Here is a 17393-nt window from a genome sequence, read left to right as displayed (position 1 = left end):
GGTCAGGAATTACGAGGGCGGGGCAAAGCAAAGAGAAAGAAGAATGGTAGTCCTGGGTTTTGCAATCCTTTATATTTCACTGACCAGTTTTATCAACGTCAGATAAAACACGTTTTCCTTGCTATTTTGGTACAGCAGACACATGCTGCAAGATGGCTACTAAGGAGACGGCTAAGAGGTTATGCTGATAAGTGGACATATAGATTGTTGGGAAAACAGTGTGAGAAGCAATATTTATCACCTAAAAGTTGTTCCCTACTCTGTGTACATCCTTTAATGCCCGGCTACAGTGCCCATAGTGGTCCAGTTATTCCGCACTGTAACTGAACCAAAGTGTTTAAATTGCACACAAATCAGAATGGAGAGAGATCGTCTTATAGGCTGCAGATGATGAGTGATGCAGACTTCTATGAAACTTCAAAAGTTCAGTAAACTCCATCACAACAAGCTCCCCTTTACTCTGCTGCAATGGTTAGCTCGAATGGCTAAAATGTGTTTGTTGATGTATTTGTGATTGCCCAGGGCTGTGTTGGACAGTTTTCTACCGCACACCTAAATTGGCACAGTTACGCTCCCGTGTCTGAATGTGTGCTTTGAATTGATTCAAACGCCAGTGCTTTTCCCTGTTGACATGGAGTGACCCTGGTTTGTGTACAGTCTCTAAGCACCTTTCCAAAAGCCTGGAGGTGAAGAGGCAACAGGTTCTAAGGTTTCAAATTCAAACCATCAAGTCTTTTTGGTACAAAGTTTTGATCTCATTAAACAAAACAAAAAAATACTGAATAACTTCAAGGTTATTTAAAGCATTCTAAAATCTTGGCAAAGTTGTCTTCTAGTTTCAAACTTTACCTTGAGTGCATCTTGGGTGTCATCCAGGCAGTAGACCCTGATGTGATAGTCCAAAGTCGTACACGAGACGGGCCCAAAAACAGCCAGTTTGAGCCTCTTTGCAGCTGCTTTGCCAATTGACTGGCCCACCAGGCAGTAAGTCCCCAATGTTTCTGTCAGAATGTGACAAGCCTCCGAGTCCATCTGGACATAGCAGGGGGTGGTGAAGTTTTCCTCCCCCACTACAACCACATCCTGTTAGGATGACACATACACACAAAAATAAAAAATCACATATTTTTATTTCGTTTTTCAGAAAGTCAAGCTCGGCGAGATAGGTAGGTAAAACTGTCATGATGTCTTCTCTGAAATGCTGTTGTGGGGATAACCACGTAGGCCGTTATTTCTCAGCAGAGAACAAATCTAACTTAATTTAGGACTACTTTCAGGATGCCGCTCTATCATCATTTGCTTCTGGCAAAGAAAACTCTCCATCCATCAGTTTCCTATAAAAACCTCTCGATATTTTCATTTGCATAATTATAGTTTGAGAAACCTTCAGAAGGGCCGGTATTTTAAAACTCCTTCAGTAAAAGCAACTGAAAAATATTCAGTAACTTAGAAATGTGGAATCAGTCTTACAACAATCATATGACCTGTTTTCTTTGGCTACATGCAGATCCACTCGAGGTTAAGAGAAGAACGCGTGCCTTGAGGAAATTGATCAATCTGGAGATTTGGATCCCTCTGAATAAAAAAGGAGAAAGCTACAGATGAACTGAAGCTGTTTTAAGTTAGGAGCAGGGGTGCAGTGCGTAAGAGGTGAACACTGCTCCCCTTCTGCTGTTTTCTGTATCGCCTGAGAGCACAGGAATGCTGCTGAGGCACCTCCCTTCATGACTGGATTCAAAACCCAAAGGTTTTATGGCTTTTAAGCGTTTCGACTGGACAAGTTGTTTTTCCTAAAACAATGATTAAAAAGGGTGTAGAACTGTTTTCAGGGTATGTAGCAGACTGTATAGAAAAGACATTCACAGCCAGTTGATGGAAGGTTAAAAATGTTTCACGTTGCCACACAGAGAAAAATGAATGTGATGTGTAATTTCCAGGCGCTCATCCTGAATCCACACGACGCACAAGTGCATTTTTAGAGGAGATTTGTCATTATTGTTGTCATGATAAACAGTAAATATGAATCTTGAGCTGTCAGTTAGGATTACTTCACCAAATACTAAACATTTCTCCATGATGTTAGTCTCTACTTACAAGTGCACATAAAGCAAAGCACAGGATGCACTCACATTCTGAACAAACAGACGCAAAGCTCTACAGACAGGACAGGTGAAAAGATTTGATTGTGGTAGCTGTGATAATATATTTATTCATTTATTCATTCATCTTCTGCACCTGTTAACATCATGTGCAGGGTTATGGAGATACTGGAGCCTATCTAAGCTACTGTAGGATAAAAGTGGGATTCACCCTGAACACTTTGCAAGTCAATCGCATGAGTAGACAATATATTCTGGTATGTAATTTATATTAAGGTCCAATTATCTAAGTTAATTGTGATTGCACAGACATTAATTTACTAACATTGTGCGAAGTTTGAATTAGGAACTCTTTATTTTACAGAGAAAAACTGCAATGACTTGTGCTAATGTCCACATGGATTTGCACATGACAATGCAGGAACTTAACACATTACTCTGTGGTTTACATAGCAGGCAGCTTTTACTCAAAACATTTTACAGGTTCTCTGTTTGTCAGAAAAACACAAATGGACCAACATAATAAAGAGCCACTCTGATCATCTTTTGTTTTATTTTTAAAAGCACGCCCATTGATCTTAAAATAATGATTATGCAGTTTCTAGCCAAAATCCAAAAACTGTTAAGTTTTTTTCTACATCACAAAATGCATTTTTTTTGTCTGCTCCTAATTCAAAATCATTTGAATTAATAAATACTCAGAAAATGCAAATTTGTCATAATTTTTTTAGTAAGTGTCCTCCATCATCAGGAAAAATGCCACAGAGACGTGTTAAAAACACCATTTTAATCAGAGAGGGTCTTTAACGGAAACAAGTAAACAATCATGGTTGTTGTTCCTCACATACTTCGGTGTCCCTGGTGCTGCTAGGTGTTTCAAAAAGCATACTTTATATACTTTAAGGTAAGTTTACAAATGATCATTTGTATTTGAACCTATCAATCTGAGCCATGAACAGGCTGTAATATTAAACAATATGGTACACGTGAAGGTATCAAGAGTTTTTTCTTACATTTGTATTTAAAGTCTCTTCAGTCCTGCATCAAAAATCTTATGGCAGCTTTTATGTTACTCTCTATATTGGCTTTTATTTTAGCTGTGGGTTACAGCCTGAGTTATGACAATCCATAATATGCAGAGAAGATTTTTGGGTGCAGTGAAGCAGCTATCTGCAGCATGTTCAGCTGTATTTGTCAGTGTATACATGTCAACAAAGTGTGGAATTGACATGTCTTTAAATACATGCCTGATGCAAAAATAGGGATCTGAACCATAACTCATGTGGAGTTCTGTTCCTGCAAAGAGGAGCTAAATCAATACCAAAAGGTAGGAAAGCAATATGGCCTAAATCTGTTATTACTGTAATCACACACATGGCTGCTCCCACTGATATGAAGGGAATCCAATTACCTCCCTCTCCCTGTTTTTTTTTTTGGGGAAACTTTCTGATGAGAAATGAATGTTCTACTGCAACAAGAGAAAAACAAATCCACATCCCGATGAAATCCCACTTTCATTTTTCTCGACTTTATTCACTTTGCTCGGAACCCCTTCCGTCTCTCAGGCGTGCGCACACAAAGACACGCACGCGGTGAAGCCTATGCATGGTTAATTGTGCGCAGACATTGTGTTAAGCTGCGATAAGCAACAGAAGACAGCATACGGGGGCCTTGTTGACACAGCGATGCTGCAAGACAGCCTTATCACCCACACCCACACACAAGGACATGCGCACGTATTCACACGTACAACTGCGGCCATACACACACTCGGCAAATTGCTGAGGTAGAGGCCTCATGCTGGGAGACACAGGAGAAATGAAAAAGAAGGATAGAGAAAAAGGAGTGATAGAAACATAAGAAGGGAGATGAGAGAGGAGGAGGATGGCAGGAGCATAACAAATTGCCTTTGATAGGAGTCTTCAACCCCCTGCTTTTCCACTAGCCTGTAGGCACTCTCTGTTTACTGCATTTTCTCTACTGCTGGACCTATTTCTCCCTCCCTTCCTCATCATGTAAGTGTAATTCAGGGTATTCTTCTACATGTCTGCAAGCCTTGAGTACACAAACCGCTCTCACACTGTGTTCATGACCAAAAACTAATGAAACAAACGGTGTAGGTGTGCCATTTATAACACCTCAAAAAGGCTTGGAGTCGACTTGTGAAAGTTTATATTGTGCTGATATGTTCTATAAAAAATGAAAGTGCCAAAAAAAAAACGACGAAAAAGTCATTTTGAAGTTGAAAAACAAACAGGCTGCATGCAGAACCCACCTCCCACTCTCCCATGCTCAGCCTGTTCTTGAGCTGTATGAGCCAGTCCTCCTGGACGTTGTCTGCACAGTGGTGGATGGTGAGGATCACTGGTCTGGTCAGCAGGGCTCCTGCAGGTCCACAGCTTACCACTGGGCTCAACACTGTCTGGATGTCCTCCACCGGAGGTCTGGAAAAGACAGATAACAGCGAGGTGAAAAGGTGGAAAGGAGTGACAGGAAGGCTGCATTGTCTTGTCTTGTGGTATAGAGTTGGTTTCACCTCTGTGCTATGATGTCACGCTGGTTAAAAGCAAACAAAAAAAAGCTGTTTGGGTGCTTTAGCACTAGGATAGCTTCAAAAAATATCAAAATTGTTTTGCTTTGGTTTGTTTTTGCACTAAGTGGACAGAAGTTCTGAAAAGCAGTTCCAACTGTTGTTTTTTGGGGGGCATTATTGCTGAAAAAGCACTGACCAGGAATACATTAGTGGTAAAGAAAATATCACACATCCCTGTGGATTTAGCCTTTCATTAAACTCTATTACTTACGACATTTTTACATTTTTTTTTAATCATTTGTGCTTGTGAGCCTTCAGCTGTTGTCCATTTTAAAGCACCTGCAGTTGTCATTTACTATTTTGGTCTACTGACTAGATTGTGATACTATTGCCAAACTGCACCAAGGTCTACTAGCCTGTGAACTGAGATCTAGTTTTATTGCTGAAAAGAGTATGTTCTTTGGACTATACAGGCAGAGTATGCAAGAAAACCTAATCTGGTACAGACCTAAAAGCATAGTGTAAAAGTATAATCCCTCCCATTGATACCCTGAAACAAATAAGTGAATTTAAGGCAGCAGAAAGTGTAAAAGTGGGAGTGATCACTGTAAATTTGTTGTTTTTCCTTTCCTCTGTTATTCTTTTCTCTGTGTTTGCATTCATGTACAATATATTTTTTCTGTAAAAGAAAGAATGAAACATGCAACCTGCTAAATATTAAATAGAACCCCACATTGTTTTGCAAGGTAAATGAGAAGTTTGCATCCTGTTGTCCTTAAAGAAAAAAAACCTTAACAAAAATTTTCATTTGGAAATCGCAACATCTATGTCTTTTGTTGATGTGAGGAACTCCACTTGCAGATGTTTTGACACATGGATACTCGGTGAGAGCGGCATTGATTATAGTATCTCCTTGCAGATGAGAGAATCAATGAACAGAAGCAGCAGTTCCAGCCAGAGAATGATTAGTGGAGTCAGCCCCAGCTGGAGTCGGTAATATACGGCTCCCAGACAGAAAAAAATGATGGTAGGCAGAGCAGAGTACTTTATTGTGGAATACAGGCAAATGCTGAAGCTCACATTGGGTCTGTTAGTGTCTACATTGACCTAATATCTGGTTCTAGTATTTTTTTGTTTATCACATAAAGCTAGTTAACATATTTCCTGCTATTAATTGTCAATCAACTTAATATCTCCTACCCCCCCACATACATCAGTTTTCAATCAAATTATTTGTTTGTGTTACAGTTGAGATTGTCTAAATCAAAGCTCTGCAACCTGAGGCTCTAGAGCTACATGAAGCTCTTTTATCCCTTCATTGTGGCTCTTTGTCTTCGAAAAAAAATGCTAAAAATGTGAAAAACTAATGACTTTGTAGTTTCTGTTGTTTTAGTTGAATAGGTTTAGTCATTTCTGTTTAGATTTTTAACATGTCAGATAAAATGAAGGTAACATTTTCTGATCCTCTGCTTCACAACAGTGTCTAGTTGCAAAATTCTGTATGTATAGTGTATAGCATTGCATTAACATATATGTTTTTTTTTATTTCATTCTACGCCTATGTCATGGTATAATCTATACAAAAAGGAGACGGATGAAGAAGATGCATTAAAGCCATCATGATAGATAATGCCATGTTTGACGTGACTTTCTTATACTTCGTCATCTTGTTTGACACAGGTTGCAATTTATTTTGAAAGTAACTTGTGTGTCAAAAGTAAAATAAGTTAAAATTGTTACAGATAAAAAATAAAACACTGTTAATGTTCAATTACTGTATTTAAAATTAGATTTTATAAATGAATATATATATATATATATATATATATAAAATATATTTATATAAATATATTTGAATGGCCACAAAAACAGGGTTTTGGTCAGTAAGAAACCAAAGGGCTTTTAGCTTTAAAGGTTCCAGACCCCTGGTCTAAAGCCTGTTGGTTTGTTAAAACCTTACATTAGTGTTACACTAAACATTATTATTAATAATTGTTCTTAAAGTTCTTATTTCATAACCTATGATTCCCACAAATTTGTATTTATTTATTTGTATTTAACCTTTATTTAACCAGGGAAGTCCCATTGAGATATCAAACTCCAGGTTAGTGTTTCTTTTCATTTACAAGTTAACAATCCACCATTACTTGACAAAATGAAGCAAAAATGGTTTTAATCTAAAATAATTTTGTTTCTGTGTGTACTAATAGTGTAATAAAAATACCATTATGCATTGATTCATTTTTGTGACTATGTATTTATTTTGTATTATAAGTTAGGATTTTGTTGTTATTTGTTAAACATGTAAATTGTGATATGTGACAACTAAGATGTTGTCGGATGTAAATTGTCGATTGGAGGGCTGAGTAAATTCCTTCCAAGGGCGTCGTCACATTGGGTTGGGACTGTTCTAATGGTAGCAACAGCCTCTTTCCCTTTATGGCACATCTGGGCATTGAAATCTCAAACATGGCTTATCTAATGCACTGTGTGTTGCAGCACAGCGCTGCTGCTGCTGCTGCTGCTGAAACTGTAAAGCTTGCATATTGAATTCCATTAGTATTAATTATTTAGTGTCTTTCTTTCATTAAGAACTCTACAACTACAACCACAAACCCCAAAGAAAATATAAAAATGAAAAAAACAAAACATAAAGGCATTCAACCATTACACAGTAAAAGAGTCAGCAAAGATTCCTTTTATGTCTTAGAGGTACTAATCCTTAAAATTATTATTGATTCCACTACTGGAGCTCATTATTGATTGAACTCATGAAAGGTTCACATGGTCAGGGGAAACTAAAGTACGAGTCAAACTATGGCACCCCCTTTGACTTACTTAATGCAGAGGTCATCGCTTTATACCTGACTGTTTATTGATTAACGTTACAATGCATATTTTATTAAATATAGAAAAAAAAAAAATGATTTAATCAATGCATGTGGCAGAGCCCATGCTGAAAGGTTAGACTGTCTCAGCAAAGCAAAGGGATTTTGACTTAAAAGGTGATGCTGAAGTAAGGAATTAAAGTCAGCCCTGTGTGTTTAGGTGCCATTTATTGATTTAGATCAACACATGGAACAGATTAGACGTTGTTTTTGATCTGCAGCACAAAGCACAACTACTGACTAAGGAAAAGCTGGATAAAAAAAATGACACACAGAGACTGAGCTGGTAATGTTTGATGTGACCCACTGAAGTCTGCACAGCGACAATAAAGCCTAAACAGGAAAGGCAGACTGATTGGAGTTTATTTCTCAGATCAAATACCCACTGACTTCCTCCCACCGTCCACAAACATGCCTCATAGGTTAATTGGTCACTCTAAATTGTCCATAGGTGGGAATGTGAGAGTGAATGGGTGTGTGATATGTGTGACCCTGCGACAGAGTGGCGACCTGTCCAGGGTGTCCCCTGACTTTGCCCACAAGCTGCCAGGACAGCCTCCAGCAGACCCGTGACCCCGAAAGGGACAAACGGAAGAAGATGAATGACTGAATAATGAAAGTAATAAATCATTCACATTTCACAAAATCTTCTGCTCCGTCTCATGTGAGCTGTACCTCACACATGTACTGGGATTAGTGGTAAAGGATTATAACCAAAGTAACAGGATTACATTAATCCCTAAACTGTCCTTTATTCTTAATGTAAAAACTGCAATCCTTTTCCATATTCCTTTAAAAGATCAGTGTCCCCACATTACAATTTGACAGTAAAAGCAAAAATATATTCTCTTTTTTCACAATAGTAAAGCATAAACAAAAAATAATAATACTAACTATGCTCCACAGTTAATTAAGTGATTGTCTTACCTTTAAAATTGTTAGATTTCTTCTTTTTACTATTAAAATGTGATCTAATTAGGCAATTATTGATGTATCTGATGTTTCTCTTTATTCGCTCGCTTGAATAATGACCCAAGTATTTTTGTGTGATTTGTTTTTGATATGTTTTGCTGAATGAATCACCAAAGGTGGATACATGTGGGTTCACCATAAATAATAAATAATTAGTCAGTGCATGTGCCTGTTAAAGCAGCTTCACGCTGTGGAAGCCTCCTCCGCAAACACACAAACCAGGGCGAGAGCCAACAGAACAGAGACGAGCTGACATGTGGGGGAAAAAAAACAACAAAACAACAAAACAAATAGAGAAAAATGAAGAGATGAGCAGAAAATACTGTGAAAAGAGGGCATTAAGAATGAAGTTAGGTCCAAGTTTGATGGAATGGACCAAAAGCTTACCTCAAGCTGTCCTTTCTGTGCACAGTCACACACATTTCGTAAACCCGACCTTGAGGAATGGCACCCGCTGGCACCAGCAGACTCACACCTACATGAGGCAGCAACAGACACACAACATAGATAGATAATGAGTTTCTCGGATGTAATAAATTTACAATCCGGATAATTAATCGTGCATCCCATTAACACTTTTTCCGAATGATATATTTCAGGATTGGTTCAGTTTTTCTATAAAAATAAGGTAAAATAACATATATTCTATTGTATATTCTATGGACTATTTTAACTTCATGCTTTTTATATTTGTCTTTGGTAATATGTGGTAAAATGCAGAAATGATACTGCCCAACTTTTCAGACAATAAAGCAGGCCACCAAATTCTGCTTTTAGCTCTTTTCTGAACAGTAGACTTGACGTAGGATCATCTGAACTACAAAAGAACATGTTTGAAGCAGCCAAGAATATTTGATTTATTTATCTTTAACACATTCTTCCAACAGGCTTTGTCTGCATTGCTACCAGCAAACCATTATTTTGGCTCAACCCTTTGTTTGGCCATCAGTTTTTGCTGTTGTTGTTTTATTTTGCTTGCGTTCCTCCCACATGGGTCAAAAGTGAGCAACCTCTTTCTGACTGGAGATGCAGCAGTTTGACGCCCACAGTTACAAGTTACATGTAGATCTTTTGGTACAACTTTGAAGTCTTTGGTGGCAGTGTTGCCAGATTGGGCGGTTTTCCGCCCTAAATTTGGTTCTAAATGGCTCTAAATGGCTTATGCATAATTTGGGCGGTTTTAGGGTCGGTTCGGCGTTTTTTTTTGCCTCATGAACAGCGGACTAAGTTAGGCTGTGTGGCTGTTGGAGTTCCATGTACTGAAGCCCCGTGAACGCATCAGGTAGACACGTTTAATGGCCTGGGCTCTGCCCCGCCTCTTAGAAAAGGTGTTCTTTATAGCTTGACACCGCGGGCCGCGTGTGGGAGGAGTACCAGCTAATGTCATCGTGTGAACGCTACATGGAGCGGGTTTATTATTTTGAAGAGTTCTGCATGGTAATCATGTTTCCATGTTCAAGTTCATAAGATCATGCCAGAGAAAGTTTCTGCTTCAACTCCTGCAGTGAAAGCTACATCTAAATCTGATGCCCGTGTTTCCATCTCTCTGACAGAGTTGGAAGCCAAAGCCCCGATACGATAGTCGCGGCGCTATAGCGCAAGCGCAGCACAAGGCTGAAAGAGCCGTACGCAGGTTATAGCGGGGATATAGCGGGTTAAGAAAATCAATGGAAGAAGGCCGGTCCGCTGAAGAAATATTCAATACTGTACTCATTTTATTATCAGTCTGACCGATCTTTTATTTTGAGAAATCTTTCATTTTGAAAAATCACCGGATCGGGTGTCAAATCAGTCCAGTAGGGCACATATGTCAAACTCAAGGACAACCACTATGCTGATGTGGCCCTCAGTGAAAATGAGTTTGACACCCCTGCAGTAGGGGGAAGAAAAAGCTGTGTATTCTTGTTTCTCCTGATCCCGTGAATTGACGTGAATTTGAAATTGCTGTCATTGAACCTTATTCATGACTGATCCTTCTAGGGCATCTTTAAAATAAAACCTTCGTAGACCATTACTTTCACAGACTTTACTCTTATTTCTTTTAAGTTTTAACCAATCACTCCCATCCTAAAGAAAAAAGAAACTTCTCAACGGCAAAGAAAGGTAAGATTGGATCCCTTTTGTTGGGTCCCCCTGTGCCGGTCCCAAGCCCGGATAAAATACAGGGTTGTGTCAGGAAGGGCATCTGGCGTGAAAATCTCTAAAGCAATATGCCAAAAGGTGAATACAATTTTTTACTTTAATAAATATGTTAAGAACATCGGCTTTCTATTTAAAGTGAGTGCATGAGTAGAAATAGTAGTTGAAATGTTTGTAAAACTTTTAAATGAGATTTTTATAGAAACAGTTTAATCTCACAATCAAACAAAAGAATCAATACTGATGTCTGTGTTTTTTGTGCAAAGTTTACCAGAGTTTGGCACAATGAGGTGTCCTCCTTGACTGTTGAAGGATCCGTGAGCAGTACAGGACGGGTCTCGAGAACGGGCTAAGCTCTGGTTGCGAAGGTTCATTGTATCACTGTTTTCCAACAGGGACTGAGTGATCTAAAAATCAGAGGAAACACGACCAAAGTGATCCAACGACAAGGATACGGTACAAGGTTAAGGCATAAAGCTGGGCTTGATATTTGTAAAATTTAGTTTCTCTGAAGGAAAGTTCAGAAACAGCACCCCTATTGCTCATTTTAATGGGAATTTCTTAAATTATTGCTGATGGTTATTGTGTACTGCGCAGAACAATAAAGATTTCAATGTATCCTGCAGGACTTTCAATTGATTTAAATGTGCACCAGAGTAGATCTGTGATCTTTTAACCTGCTTTATGTTTTGAATATTTCTGTTGACATATGCAAGTGAAAGATCTCACAATAGATGCAACAGAAAATAACGTTTTCTTAGTGCATTCAGGAAACAAACACAGCTACAGCTAAAGCAGACCTTCAGTTTTCGAAGTGAAGGTCAGCAACAATATGAGGTTCAAAAGAGCAACAAAAAAAACATGCAAAATAATGCATCTCGTCATCAAAAGGTGCTGCTGCACTTTCAAGCTCAAAGGCAGGGAATTCAGCACTTGTATGGCCTCAGGACAGGTGCTGTGATGAAACTGAGGGGTTTCATCTCTATTTGTGACAACTGCTGCTCATGTGCATGAAATGTAGCTCACAGAGCAAAGAAAGAAAACTAGGCCACTGAGCCACAGTCACAAATAGTGTGTGCTTTTGTTTTTTGATAGATAGAGCAGTTTGAGTTCTCTCTGGGCTCTTTCAGAATAAAACTGGTTTAACTGCATGCAGAGATTTTACAGTGCAAGAACATAAAAAAGAACCCACAATGTGATGCAACAGCACTGTTACCTTAGGAGAGAGTTTAGATGTGAAGTCCCCCCCGAGGTCATCCTGGGGTGTGACCAGACCAGATGAGTTGTAGACTTTGATCTTAAGGTTAGGAAGCGGATCCAAAAGAGGGGAGTTGGTCATTGGGATTTTGTCCGACACGTCGTGGAGGGCATAAACCGGACCGCGGTACATGGCAGCCGCATTAGTCAAATCAGGAGGAGCTGTTAGAAGATCAGCTGGAAGAAGGAAAATGAAACAATTGAAGACTTATGTGAAATCAAAGGGAGATAACCGAGGGATGACGCTTAACATTTTATGTACTTAGAATGAAAGGGTGAAACAGGTGTGGGAGGAGGTGAAGATAAAGCAGGCAAGGAATGTGGCCTAGAAAGTCCACATATAAGGAGTTCAACCAATTATAGATAGACTGCACAACTAATCAACTAATAGTAAACAAATAGGTTGTCATATGGTACATTTTAACTTTGGATGATGAAAAAGCTAAAGAGAGATACTGCTCTATGCTATATGCTGTACCTTTTAAAACATTATCACATTTTTTGTTGTTATTTTTGGGGCCAAAATCTCACTGAATAATTATTGTCTAACAAAAATGTCTTTATTGTTTACATTCACATATAGCTAGTCAACTCCGGGCTGCTCCCTGTTCCCTTCTCTACCCCTGTGCCGGTTCCAAGCCCGGTTTGAGAAGGTTGCGTCAGGAAGGGCATCCGGCGTAAAACATTGCCAAGTTTACCATGCGACTTGTTCGCTGTGGCGACCCCTGATGGGAGAAGCCGAAAGAGGAAGATTCACATATAGCTAGTTTCAACGTTTGTGCCAACATTTTGGTGAAATATCATACTTTAAATAGAATGTGAAAACTAGAAGCAACCAAATCATAAAATAAATAAATACATAAATAAAATACTGATTTTACACATTTCTAATGATTAGGACAAAATCAAATAAACAGATGAATATTATTTCACCCGTTTTTAAAAGGAAGAAATCTAACAAAGTGTTGAAGCAACTCCTTAAATGCTGGGTGGGCCATGAGCTTCAAAGGATGCGCCTCGCTGTGACTGCTTTCAGCAGATCTTTCCACCTGTGTGGAACAATGTGTTCTTTAAAGTTCTATAAGAACAGGTTAACCCCCCCCCCCTCCCACTCTCTCTCTCTCTTTGATGCATACTGTTTTGGTCCTCTGTGCAACATGAATGTGAATCATGGGAATATGATCCACAACCACGCAGTACGAGACATGATGTTTATGCATCAGCTGTTTCTTTAAGACTGGTAATTTAAAATATATATTAGTCCTTTGATTTATATACAAATTTGTTCACTCTGGGTTTTAATTCATGGTGCCACATCTCACATGCATACACTGCTTATTGAAGCAGGAACCCTATCCATAATTAAATTCCTCCAAACTGACGGATTTTGCTTTGATCGCAAGGAGGCCAGTTACCTACTGAGAACAAATCCAGCTGTGTTCATGTCAGGATTTTTTTTTCTTCCCTGTATGTTCTTTTTTTTGTCCTCCTCTATTTGAGACATACCGGTCACATATCACCTTTTCCACTTTCTCTTTCTTTGTGCCATTGCTCTTTGGAGCCGGCGGATATTCCTGCCAACTCATCCCTGCTGAAATTTAATTACCAACTAACGGAAAACCGCGGAGAGAGAAGCAAGGACATAATTCTTCATTAATAGTAATCAGAGATGGTCCCTTAAGCATCCTAATTCTTTACAGATAAAATGTCAACCTGTCTCAGCTCATGCAGAGATGCTCACCCCTGAACATGTACGATAATAATTTCCTCGCTGTTTACCAATTTCCCTTTTGTCCCTGCTGACCTCTCTCCCATGTCTTCGCTTAATACTGTGATTTGAATTTTAATTATGCAGCCACAGGTGACCACAAGAACTCCACATGACCTATGTGTCAATCAACAGTTCATTTTTAAATAATTATTTTTAATCTTTATTAATGAATAATCATAATAATCATAATGAACATGGTAACAAGTCAAATTAATTCTTTATCACTTCAAATCACTAAATCTGTTAAATTTATCCTTTGTGTCGCTTAGGGACAATTCCACCAAACATGGCGTGAGACTGAGCGGCGCTTCTTCTTCTCCGTTGCTGTCAGTTGCAAATACTGATAGTCACACTAGAAGTCAGATCCCCCCCCCCCGGTCACCAGCGGGAAGCATTTCCAGTCATAATCACACTTCGTTTGACTCGGTTTGCCTGCCACCTGCCTCAAATCTCACCTGGACCCTGACTTTCCTGTTTCTCCTTTGATGCTCCCATGCTCGTTGCTGACCCCTGCCTGCCTGACCCTGATTTAGCTATGCAGACTTTTGACTGAGCTTATAAACCTGCTGCAGTTGGATGCTGCCTGTTTGTGTGATATTATTCTTAAAAACAAATCTCATATAAGTCGCGCCTGAGTATAAGTCAAACCCTCCGCCAAATTATGCCAAAAATCTAACGTGACTTTTACTTAACATACGGAAGTTAGAAAAGATAAATGAGACCTTCACTGTTGTAGATGATGGAAAAGAAAGAAGTTATGAAAAAGCGAGCACTCAAAGAGTTAAACTAATATCTGTTTTATGATTTTAAGCAACCTCAGTATATTGGATCTTTTACTTGAAGAATGAAAATTCTAATAAGAAAAGCCAGAATTGAATGTCATCTGAGGACTGACTCCTCCAAATCTCCATCTGTTTCTGGCTTTTCCAGTTAGCTATTAAGTTTGTGTGGATGTGTGCAGAAAGGAGAAATGACAGCACCGACAGCCAAGAGTAAAATATAGCTCCATTTTAACAGGAAGACAAACACTGGGGGAGTGTCGGCTATAGTTGGAGTCACTGTGACGGGAGAGGGATGGAGAGACAGCTGAGTAAAGAGTGAGACGCCGAGAGCAGGATGAAGAGAGGTAGATGCTGATAAACAGGAAATTTGATTGCCTTGAGTGTGCAGATGGAAGCAAGAGGAAAAAGAGTGAGAGACTGAGGGGGATTGACAGAGAAACTCCTTGATGGAGGAGAGCAGTATCTGGAAAAGACAGATTATTCCAAACCATCAGAGAATGACAGCATGAGGCTGAGGAACACCACAAAATGACACCAACATAAAAGCTGTGAAGTGCATGAGACAGGTACGGCTATTTACATGGAAACATGGTCACATCTGTTATTAAACTTTATTTTTATACTCATAGTTATCTTTGAAACTTTCATGCCTATGCGCCCATCCATCTCTCTTGGATGACTTTGAAAAAGAGCTCTTAAGAGTAGAGCTTTTCCAGAGGGGAAGGATGATGCAGAGACCATCACGCTGGAGCAAAATATCTGCTCAGAATCTGTGGTTACTCCGCCAATGGAGATATAGTTTGATTTGAAAGCATTTCAGTGGGATTTTCCTCTTAACCCTTGTGCTATCTTAGATGACCCCACCCTTACATTGACGTGTTATCCCTACCATGACAAAGGTGGATAAAGGTGGAAAGATTTCATGTAATCCATGGACACCAGTGAAGATCACAAATCATCGAAGAAAAAAGGTTCAGCGCACTGTCTAGTGGGTCTAGATGACCCAACTCCCAATGTTAAAGTGCCTAGGATAGCACAAGGGTTAAACTAAACCGCTCACCAGTTTACAGTAGTTTCAAGACAAATGAGTGATGGTAGACATGAGGATGACATTTGATTATAGTGGAAGTAAATTCAAAGCTGATAATCCCGTCAAAAATATCTCTGCAGAAGCGTTTGGTTTCTATGAAACAATTGAAATGGGTCCATTTGCTGGCTTTGATTTTCATTCTGCAACGTTTAAAGCACTACAGTAACGTAGCCAAATTATCTGTTTTTTCTCCTAAGCCAATCACAATCATATTTTGCCTCTAAAGCCCTGCACTGATAAAAATGGTGTTATTGGTGGTTTTAACATGTTCTTGCAACATTTTTCTGATGATGGAGGACATATCTTAAGAACACTGAATGTCTGAATATTTCTTTATTCAAACCAGTGTGAATAAAAATGCTGTTTGAAAAAGATTGTAGTTTTGACATAGAAGCTACAATTAGCAGGCCACAAGCTCCCTGTTCCACTCCATTCTGATGCATCCACTTGGAGACGACTAAATCCACTTTGTTTTCCTCGTCTGAGCTGGCATCTGGCAAAAAAACGTACGACTGGATAGCTCCAATATTGCTCAACCATATTTGTTGCACTGTAATGTTTGGTTAGGGGTATGAGGGGCTGTAAGCTAGTGGGAGAGCGTGTAAACAGATGGGGGACGGGAAGTGGAGGTGGGGTTGCTTCGCAACATCAGTCCCGCCCACAACTCAGAGGTGAATTTCTAATAAACTACTGCCGCTGTGCTAAAACTACATCTGAGAAAAACTTTTTTTTTATTTTATTTTGCCAGAAAACATCATCACAATAAAAAGAACACTGCTTTAAAAATAGATCACAAAATGATCAGAATGGGACTTTAATTTTCTGGTTGGTTATCTCTCTGATTTCCAGCTGTCTTTGCTGGCCCTCTTTCACCCCATTCTCCACCAGGAATGATGCTTTGTCATGGTCTGGCCCTTAACCGCAATCAGCAACTAGGCTCTGGGGTTCATTTATGTACAGTCCAAACATTTCCCACCTACACAAATCATTTTCAGACTAGAGCCTAACCACCAAAGATTTTGGACTTATTTTTTAATCACAAATGAATTATTACTCATTTTCATACGATTCAAATCACTTTTAGCTTCAGTAAAAGTTTGAAAGTGTGAATGAAATTCAAGCCAATCAGTTGAAGTCAGTTCATTAACTAAACTCAGAATCAACTTTATCTCCAGGTGCTACACAGAATAAGTACCAAAAAACATCAAAAAACTGCTTTAACTAGAATATCTACAAATTTTGTGTTTAAATTCAGTTGAGATCATTCCAAAAAAGCTAAATTGTCTTAACTGCACTTTTAAAAAAGCCTAGCTTGTAAAAACAACCTCACGACTGTAGTTTAGACAGGAAAAAGAAAAGCACGTGCCTTTTATTCTTCCATTCATGTCTTACCTGATCTGGCCGTCTTGATGTTTACTGACTGGAAGCCTCCGTTCAGGGCCGACGTGTCAATGATGTCAGAGTCGAAGTCCCTATGTGTCTTGCGGTACACAAACAGGGCCACGATAACAGATATGACCAGGCACATAATCACAGCGATGACTATGCCCACATAGAGAGCCACATCATCTGTACTTGGGGCGGCTAGAAGGAACACCAAAGAAAAAAAACAGAAGAAAGAAATTACTTTTTTACATTAAACATTAGGCAAAAGTAACAATGTATATAATGGTAAAGGTTTTCAGCAGTAACAAACTATGCAAAGTATTCACAGGCTGTAAAGGGCTAATCTGAACACATTCAGGTTTGCTCTTGACATTCATTTTCGCACAAAGTAACAGTTTAAAACAATTCTTTTATTAAAACAAGACAGAACTCATTTCAAACTTAATAAGGGTGTAAGTGATTTTACAGGGGTCCTA

General features: G+C 39.0%; 1 protein-coding gene across 4 annotated transcripts in view; it reads right to left on the bottom strand.

The window, feature by feature from the left end:
• The window catches only part of LOC101174433 (netrin receptor UNC5C), a 199177-nt gene that overhangs the window by 8403 nt on the left and 173381 nt on the right, over positions 1-17393 (bottom strand). For all 4 annotated transcript variants that reach the window (XM_011479047.4, XM_004072344.5, XM_078953067.1 and 1 more), the window contains 6 exons: positions 16924-17115; positions 11848-12065; positions 10903-11038; positions 8880-8967; positions 4375-4543; positions 850-1083 (listed from right to left, as the gene is read on the bottom strand). In XM_011479047.4, the coding sequence (XP_011477349.1) occupies positions 850-1083; positions 4375-4543; positions 8880-8967; positions 10903-11038; positions 11848-12065; positions 16924-17115 (1037 nt within the window). The remainder of the gene's footprint in view (positions 1-849; positions 1084-4374; positions 4544-8879; positions 8968-10902; positions 11039-11847; positions 12066-16923; positions 17116-17393) is intronic.

The sequence above is a fragment of the Oryzias latipes genome, chromosome 9, assembly GCF_053564925.1.
Source record: "Oryzias latipes strain Hd-rR chromosome 9, Olatipes_Hd-rR_3.1".
NCBI lineage: Eukaryota > Metazoa > Chordata > Actinopteri > Beloniformes > Adrianichthyidae > Oryzias > Oryzias latipes.
Note: the sequence above shows the minus strand (reverse complement) of the source record. Positions and strands in the feature narration are given on the sequence as shown.